The following is a 9,350-nucleotide window of genomic DNA, read 5'->3' as shown; positions in this document are numbered from 1 at the left end:
TACACTCGAATACAACAACTGATTAGCTGGACTTCCTTGATTCACGGCTATTTTTACTATTATTCATGAATACAATAGCTTAAATACATCAAATACAACTTATAACCATATAAAAGGTATCTATAATCCGTAATATAGCAAATGATATCTATACATAGCTAATTACTACTAAAAGATAGTGCTTTATGAAAATTTTCCTATATTTTTAACCTAAGTCCCATGTACTTTCTTCCCTATGTATCCACTCAAGTTCTATTTAGACGTGAAACATTCTCCGTCATATAGCTGTGTTGCTATATGATATAAGGAAACAAAAATGATTACATTTTCAAAATGATGGTCGTATGTAGAATGCAAAGTACAATGGTCAACTTATTTACTTTTTGGCATGATATCAAACAGTAATTTCTTAACTTTTGAAGAAAAACTTTCAACTTTAGAAACTATATGAGATTTAATTACTTAATGAGATTTAGATATGCAACCAAACTTGATAAGAGGGAGAATGAATGGTTTGTAAAATTTAATTTCCTTGAAGGAAAAAAGGGTATTAGTGCCATCTTTTTGTAAGGGTTAGACGGTTAGAGAAAAATTTGTCGTGGGATAGCCACTTTTTAGAGTGGTATTTATTTTTTATCTAACATTTTTAATGTGAGCAGAAGTAGTCACTAGTCTATTAAAATTAATAAAAAAAAGACGATAGTGTCCTTACTCCTATTCCTCCGACTAAGTTCAGGACTAGTTGTCCTTAATTTATGAGCTTGTAAGTGTCACACCTCCTTTTTACCCACCCGAGGGGGATATAAGGGAGTTTTTCCAATTAAAGTGATATTATTCGAAATGGATTTATTTATTTATCAGAGTCGCCACTTGGGATAGTTTATTTGGTATCCCAAGTCACCAGTTTATTTTAAAATCCCAAATCGAGGAAATTCGACTTTTATTTTTAAAGTCTGCGAACCAGAAATTCTAGATAAGGAATTTTGTTAACCCGGGAGAAGGTGTTAGGCATTCTCGGGTTCCGTGGTTCGAGCACGGTCGCTTAAACTATTAAAATTGGCCTATTATCTGATTTATTACATGTTTTAGCCTATGATGCATTTTTAGCTTTAGAACCGCTTTTAATTATTTTTGAAACGCTTTTAGGAATATTCAACGCCATTTAAAATATGCCTTGAATCACGCCACATGAAATGCACCCGCAGTTTGAGACACGTTCTATTTAAAGTTGTTGAGAATTGGAGTTGGGTCACATGAAATGCACACTCGAGTTTAAGGAAATTAATTTAAATAGCGCGCCTAAAGCAACTACGCACTTTCAAGTTAATGACAAAGTTTGCGAGGACCATGAAAAATTCAACTAATGTCACACATCGATTTCTAAAGGGTTAAAATTAATTAAGTGAGGGCATGAGTTTTGAGATTTATTTGACATGGCACGCCTCGAATTATTCTAACAAAAAGGGTTTCTAAATTTAGTTTTGAGGGTCATAACCTATTGGTGTTATTTAATATGGCACACCTCAACTAATTAATGGACCTAGTTAACTGATCAAAAGACTAAGGGAATTTTTAAGCAAACGTTTAAGCTAAACTTTAATAACTAATGGATTAACTAAATGAAACCAGACATTTGGTTATTAAAGGGCCCAAGTCGATTGGAGGCCCAATTGCCGCTTGCCAAGTACGTGACAAGCACAAGAACACAACTGGGCTTAACATGAAGCCCAGATTGAGAATCTAATTGCTGAGGGGGAAATTTAGCATAACTGGGCCAACGCTGACAACCCAGTGTAGTGATTCAGCACTAACCCTTAAGGCAAAACATTTTTCCATGAAGATCTTAAATTTGCACAAATACTGATAATCCTTGAACAGATGCAAAGCATATTTTTGATGCTGACATATATTCTAAAATGAAGGTACAATTTCTGACGTGATAACAGCTCACACGTAGATCGTTTCATCATTTAACATCCCAAATTTAAATTACACACATTACATTTAACCATTTCAAATTGTACATCCTACTTTTATAATGAAAAGAAACACAAGAGCAAGCTTTTTCTCATTTTTCCAAGACAAAATAAAACCTTCATTTTCAAAGAACATACAAATCATACAGATTTGAAAACCCAGAATCACTACTAATCATCATTGAACTAGCACCCTTAATGGCTATAGTAGAGTGTTACAACCATTCGAATCAGCTATCAAAATACAACAACATGTGCTAAATTTGTTCAAATGCTTAAACCAACATCTAAAAGAGGTAAATAACCATAAGTTAATTAACTGTAATCTTGCAATCACTACCATCTTGAGCCAATGTGATCAAAAGCCTAACAAAAAGAGTTTTCTATCCTCCTAAGACCACCTTATAACAATCCACATCCAAACATATGGCAGATAGTTTCAAACCCAAATGAAACTAAAATGATAAAAAACCTACAGTCTAGATATAAACTTTATACATATTTTAACATTCACGGCTGTAATGTTATGAACAAAATCTTATGAAATCAACATGCTAATTATTCTGAAATCCAATAGTCACCAGTACTCAACTAATAACATAAATAAACTAAACAGAATGCAAGAAGAGAAGATTGAACTTCTACAGAATTAAGTGAGTTTAAAAGCCTAGAAGAGACATTTGGTCTTCACAGAGGCCATAGATTTCCAATTCAGTTTACAACTGCAGATCCTTTCATCATTCCAAGTGAGATTCAGTAAATACCTGGTTACAGCAATCAAAAACAAGGAAAATTGAGCTTGAAATTTAAGAGGAAACAACAGCAATAGGTCAGCAATGGAACAATGATAAAACCAGCAAATCAAACCAAGCTTTCAAATCAACTTAAACCCTTTTTTAACCCAGATGCACGACTTGGAAACTTTTAGAAGCTCCAATCAACCAAAAGGAATCAAAGAAACAGAAGCCAAGAAAATTTCCAGCAAATTTCAGTTCTTTGAGTTTTTTAAGAGGCTCAGCCGTTACTAAATTCTTTGGTGTTTTTTTTCGTCTCTCAAAAAAAATCTTCCTTGATTAAGAAGTTACACCCTTTTATAGGAAAACTTTAGGGTAGCAGAAATGAGTCAAGTTATTGCCCTTACTCCTTTTTAAATTCTCATTTTTGCCAGTTAATCCCTACATTTAAATTCTATTTTTTAAAACAGTCCCAAACCCTACCTTCCTAGAAGTTTCCCAATCAGTTATGAGAGATTCTCTAACCTAAAAACCCTGAATTACCCTTGTAACCCCTGTTAATTACCCCAGCATAAATATAGGTCAATTTGGACCCAAGACTAACCAGACGTGGGTTTACCAAACCCGGGCTAATCCCCTTTTCTTTGAGCCTCTAATTAATAGAGCCCAATTCAATCGAAATCCAACAGAGAGATTGAAGAAAAGGAACAACTCGGAGTTATATGAACTCTGGGAACCAAAGATTCCAAATAAAGCAAAACAAAACAGGAGGAAAATTTAAGAGAGAACTAAAACAAAAGAAACAAAATATACTGGTTAGAATTACGGACATGTAGAAAAGATTTTAAAATAAAAAGGAAAAGAAACAGAAGAAGATGAAGAACTAGGAATGAAACGAAAAGAAAAATGAAAGAAAGAGAAACTGAAATACCTAAACCCAGGCAGGCAAGACCTTGAACGATTCCTGGAACTCTCGATTTTGACCGAAATAGACATTAATCGTGTGTTCTCAACGAAAACGCACGAATAAAATCAACTTCAGCCTCAAATCCTTCGCTGAAACTACTAATTTGGAGGGGATTTAGAGTTTCCACCTCAGATTTGAAATTCGACGAGATGTAGAGGGCTTCAAAGGATGTGTTTTTGGGTTATGGAAAGAGGATGGGCTAAGGGCTACATGGTGTAAATTTGGGGCCGATTTGAGGCGACGCTAGGGTTTCTTTGAAGGTTTTTGAAGAGGAGATGGGTGAGAGAGATGGAAAGGGGGGGGGGGGGGTCGAGCCATTCAGACAATTATATATTGTCAAACGAGCCAATTCTCGACCGTTTGATCAAGAGAAATCAATGGCTCCGATTAGGGATTGAAAACATCGTTGTTTGGTCAATTGAAGAGGCGGACCGGGTATGCGGTGGTCTGGGCCGAATTTTGAGACGGGTCTGGGTACAATTCATTTGGGCTTGGGGTATTTAACTAGAATGGCCCAAAACCAGACCTTCTTTTATTTCCTTTCTTTTTTCTTTCAATTTCTTATTTTCTTTTCTTTTCCAAATTAAAATAAAAATCGAAATTAATTCTTAACCTATCAAATTATATTAAATACTCAACATAATATTTACAACAATTAATTAAGTCCTAAATTTAAAGTAGAACTTATAAAATTCAAAATAAAAGAGTTAAAATGCCAAAAATGAGCTATTTTTTGTGATTTTTTTATTTTTATAAAATAATTTACTGATTAATCTAAATGTAAAATTAAATCCTAAATGTAAATGCAATGTATTTTTGTATTTTTCATGAATTAAATAAAATTAAACATGCACACAAAAATGCAAATAATCAGAAAAATTCTACAATAATTCCTAAAATAACAAATAATTAAAAGAAGAATCTAGTTCTTTGGAATTCTGTAGGAGTAATTCATGTGAGGCAAAAATCACGTGCTCACAGAAAGTCTAAGTTAAAGACTACCTATCCTTAGTTTTTGAGCTTGTAACTCTAAGTTTAGGACTACCTGTCCTTACCTTTTGAACTTGTAACTCTAAATTCAGGACTACATGTCCTTATTTTTTGAACTTGGAATTCTAAGTTTAGGATTACCTGTCCTTAATTTCTGTGCTTGTAACTCTAAGTTAAGGACTACCCCTCCTTAATTTTTGAACTTTCAAATCTAATTTCAGGACCAAGTATCCTTAATTTTTAAACTTCCAACTCTAAGTTCAGGACCAAGTGTCCTTAACTTATGAGCTTGTTACTGTAAGTTCAGAACTAGCTGTCCTTAATTTATGAACTTGTAAGTCTAAATTAAGGATTATATGTCCTTAATTTTTGAGCTTATAACTCTAAATTTAGGACTATTTGTCCTTAACTTTTGAACTTGTAACTCTAAGTTCAGGATGACATGCCCTTAGTTTCTGTGCTTGTAACTCTAAGTTAAGGACTACCTGTCCTTAATTTTTGAACTTCCAACTCTAACTTGAGGACCAAATGACCTTAATTTTTGTAGGTTTCAGCGAATTATAACAGAAGAGTATTTTCGTCTGGACAGGAAAAAGTTTATTAAAGCAGTAACTAAAGACTAAAAATATTTTAAATAGTGACTTAAAAATAAATACATATCTTATTACTGGTTAACTGTGCACTTTCCGATCTAAATTAGGTCCAAGAAGCCCAATAGAAAATCTAGCCCACAATTTTGTGGAATCCACGTCACCTATTTTTGCTTTACCACCCCAAGCGACGCCGTATGGATCCCATTTTAACTCCCAATTTCGGGTCAAAATAGTAATTTCTAATACAGAAACCAAAAATAAAATAAAATGGAAAGTAATCCAAAACAGAATTCGGAAAGACCATAAAAAAACCACAACACTAGAGTCTCAATCTTTCTCTTTTCCTCTTTCCTGAACTCCTGCGGCGTAGATCCGAGGAGTTTCAGACAAAACCCTAACCCCCCAATCGCTTTTACCCACTTTTGCTTTCACTCTCTCTTTCATATTCCTCAGATCTTTTCCTCATCTCTATCAGGTTAGCTATGCTTTTTTTCCCTTTAATATTTTAATGTATTTCTTGTAATCTTTGTTTGTGTATTGAAGATTGAATCTTGATGATTGATTGTTGGTCTGACTACAACTGGGTTTTGGGTTATGTAGCTGTTTTTGACTATTTTGGATAGAGATCTGTTTGATGAGTATGATTTTCTTGATTGGATAAATACCATCTTAGTTTGTTATCTGGTTGGGACATGAGCAGTTTCATTTCTCCTACTTCTTGAATTAAAAATCTTTTAAGTATTGTGCAAAAAGATGCTAGGAAATTAAGGTGGTGGTCCTTAGGACCTTGGATTTGTCTACACGTGGAGTTCCTTATGGAATCAGACAATCATTGGATTGATGCAATATGTTCTTTAAGTAATGGGTGTTCTGTAAGAAGTTCACTCAGTTCTGGATGTATTTGCTCCTCGGGAAAACTGAATAGTTGGATACTTATTATGTATAGGAAGTAAATGTGGGGATTATAATGCCTTTCTCTGCCATCTGCTCTTTGTCTTTTGTGTAAAGCTTGGCATGCTTCTCTTCGTTAGCCATCACTACCATATGTTCTTCTAAAAATGAAGCACTTACACGCATGCTCGTTTCTGCCTTTGTCGCATTGACCTAGCATCATATAACCTGAAAGGTTGGTTAGCAGTTGGCTGCTATTTAGCTTGTATGTTAAAACAATTGATTTTCACGTGTTCTCCTCTTTTTGTGCTTTGTGCTTCTTCATAAAAGAAAGAAAACATACATTCGGTTGTGCTCTCCTCCTTTTTCAATGGTAGAGAGGAAGAACCGATAATCTTATTGATGCTGTAGGTATTTGACATCTGTGATATTTTCATAGTAAGGTTTTGGTTTTTCCTTTTTATTTAGTTCAAGATTGTTTCATGGATTCCCATAAGAGTAATACCATAGTTCTCTTATTTGCTACAGTCATGGCTGGCTTGGCACCGGAAGGTTCTCAATTTGATGCTCGTCAGTATGATGCCAAAATGACTGAGCTGTAAGTAGTTTGCTCTGAATTTTAATTTCTACACTGATAGGGCAGCAGAAAACCACACTTGTATTTTATTTTCGTTCCTCCTTAGGTGCTTTAGCTATCACTTGTGACTATGTTGTATTCCTTGTCTTTGCTTGCTCATTTTATTTTTCATTTTTTGGATGCTTGACATGCTGAAACAGGCTCGGGACTGAGCAGGAAGAGTTCTTCACATCATATGATGAGGTTTATGACAGTTTTGATGCCATGGGTTTGCAAGAAAACCTTCTTAGGGGAATTTATGCTTATGGTAAATGCACTTCTTAATAGCACATATGGTTTTTCTTCTCCTTTGCTAGATTTAGCAGGGCATTTAACACCTGGCTTGAATTGCTTGAAGGTTTTGAGAAGCCATCTGCTATCCAGCAAAGGGGTATTGTTCCATTTTGCAAGGGTCTTGATGTGATCCAACAGGCACAATCTGGAACCGGAAAGACGGCAACTTTCTGCTCTGGAGTTCTCCAGCAGCTTGATTACAGCTTAGTCGAATGTCAGGCTCTGGTTCTGGCTCCAACCCGTGAGCTCGCCCAACAGATTGAGAAGGTTATGCGAGCACTTGGTGACTATCTTGGTGTGAAGGTTCATGCCTGTGTAGGAGGTACCAGTGTCCGTGAGGATCAGCGTATCCTTCAAAGTGGTGTTCATGTGGTGGTCGGTACTCCTGGCCGTGTCTTTGACATGTTGCGCAGGCAGTCTCTTCGCCCTGACCACATCAAGATGTTTGTTCTGGATGAAGCTGATGAAATGCTCTCAAGAGGTTTCAAGGATCAGGTTGCTGTTTTCTCCTTTCATTTCTTACTTCATTATTTTTTTCTGTTCTATAGGTGGAATTTTCTTATTTATTAGGTTTTGGTATTGGGTAGTGCACAAATATGAGAATATTTTTTTTTTTGGGGGGGGGGGGAATAAAATAAGTATATATGTGTCGGAAAAGTTTTGCTGGTTTTCCCCCTCTTATTTCCTGTAGGAGAGTCCTGTGGGCCTGACCTATAAGCTGATTTATTGCTCACAAACACTGTCTTATTTGATTTTTATTATTTCCAGATTTATGATATTTTCCAATTGCTGCCACCAAAGATTCAAGTGGGTGTTTTCTCTGCCACTATGCCACCAGAAGCCCTTGAAATTACTAGGAAGTTCATGAACAAGCCTGTGAGGATTCTTGTGAAGCGTGATGAGCTTACGCTGGAAGGTATCAAGCAATTTTATGTCAATGTTGATAAGGAGGAGTGGAAGCTTGAAACTCTTTGTGATCTTTACGAGACCTTAGCCATCACCCAGAGTGTTATCTTTGTTAACACCAGGCGTAAGGTAGATTGGCTCACTGACAAAATGCGCAGCCGTGATCACACAGTATCTGCAACTCACGGAGACATGGACCAGAATACCAGAGATATCATTATGCGAGAGTTCCGATCTGGGTCGTCTCGTGTGCTCATCACCACTGATCTTCTGGCGCGTGGTATTGATGTGCAGCAAGTTTCCCTTGTGATTAACTACGACCTTCCAACTCAGCCAGAGAACTACCTGCATCGTATTGGTCGTAGTGGACGTTTTGGAAGGAAGGGTGTTGCTATCAACTTTGTCACAAAGGATGATGAAAGGATGCTTTTTGACATTCAGAAGTTTTATAATGTTGTCATCGAGGAGTTGCCAGCCAATGTGGCCGATCTCCTTTGAAGCTGTTTTGGTTCTGTGAGGTGAATTCTTCCTTACATGAAGTAATTTAATATCTTATTCTTAGGTTAGTTAGAATTCTACCGGGCTTAGAATTGGGAAATGCAGGTGCCATGATTCACCATGGAACCCGTAAATTTCCAATTTTGGTTGGACTATCTACTATCAATTTTATCGGTTTGGCTTTTGTATTGTAAGTCATACAGTAACTTCAGTTTTTTGATGTTCTTTAAATTTTATTGAGAGTTAACTCTTGACCTTGTTATTGTGTATGAGGAAAGCTTTTAGAGGCAAATTGTTTTATTTGAATTGTGTGATAGTTTCAAGCTTTGTGGTGCTTTTGTGTAGTTTGCTTTTGATTTGAGAGAGAAACATTGTAAATGGAAGATGGTGCATGTGTTGACGTATATTGTATTTGAGACTTGTTAGCTTCCATGTGATCATTAATCCTGGATTGGTGCAATGGACGGCCTCTCCATCCTCTTGTTTGACATGTGTAGTGAGTGGTTAAAGAAAAATGAGACTTATTTTCTTGACTCACAAGTCTCAAGCAGTGTTTTAAAAGGCTTTTTTAGAACTCGCATCGGGACTCGTCCCGGGCCCCTAGGCAGGGCACTATCAAAACGTCTTAAGACTCATGTGTGGGGTTTAGTTTCGTGAAGTTTATGCCCCCAAGCGCACGACTATGAGACCTAAACATGCCTAACACTTACTCGGGACTCGCCTAATAGTTCCTATACAAATCATGTGTTGAATTCATTAATTAGTACGGTTAACTCTCCTTTAACAAATAAATGATTAGAGTTCTTTTTATCCATAGGAATATGAAAATTGTGAATAACTCAAATAACGAACCATAATATTGCATATTATTGAGAACATCGTGAG

At 36.0% G+C, this 9,350-nt stretch overlaps 1 protein-coding gene across 1 annotated transcript; it reads left to right on the top strand.

Moving 5' to 3' along the window:
• The first annotated feature begins 5,519 nt into the window (after positions 1–5,519).
• On the top strand, positions 5,520–8,771 carry LOC104229780 (eukaryotic initiation factor 4A-14-like). Its single transcript, XM_009782480.2, has 5 exons — positions 5,520–5,735; positions 6,680–6,749; positions 6,929–7,035; positions 7,126–7,556; positions 7,830–8,771. Exons 2-5 carry the CDS (start codon positions 6,682–6,684, stop codon positions 8,463–8,465), a joined length of 1,242 nt encoding a protein of 413 aa, XP_009780782.1. The 5' UTR covers positions 5,520–5,735; positions 6,680–6,681; the 3' UTR covers positions 8,466–8,771.
• The last annotated feature ends 579 nt before the right edge of the window (positions 8,772–9,350 follow it).

Source organism: Nicotiana sylvestris, chromosome 8, assembly GCF_000393655.2.
Source record: "Nicotiana sylvestris chromosome 8, ASM39365v2, whole genome shotgun sequence".
NCBI lineage: Eukaryota > Viridiplantae > Streptophyta > Magnoliopsida > Solanales > Solanaceae > Nicotiana > Nicotiana sylvestris.
Note: the sequence above shows the minus strand (reverse complement) of the source record. Positions and strands in the feature narration are given on the sequence as shown.

Excerpts from the sequence above, each read along its gene's own strand:
- LOC104229780 (XM_009782480.2), top strand. The coding sequence starts at position 6,682 with ATGGCTGGCTTGGCACCGGAAGGTTCTCAATTTGATGCTCGTCAGTAT. Across the intron at positions 7,036-7,125 it reads TAGGGGAATTTATGCTTATG|GTTTTGAGAAGCCATCTGCT; the intron begins GTAAATGCACTT and ends AATTGCTTGAAG. Across the intron at positions 7,557-7,829 it reads CAAGAGGTTTCAAGGATCAG|ATTTATGATATTTTCCAATT; the intron begins GTTGCTGTTTTC and ends TATTATTTCCAG.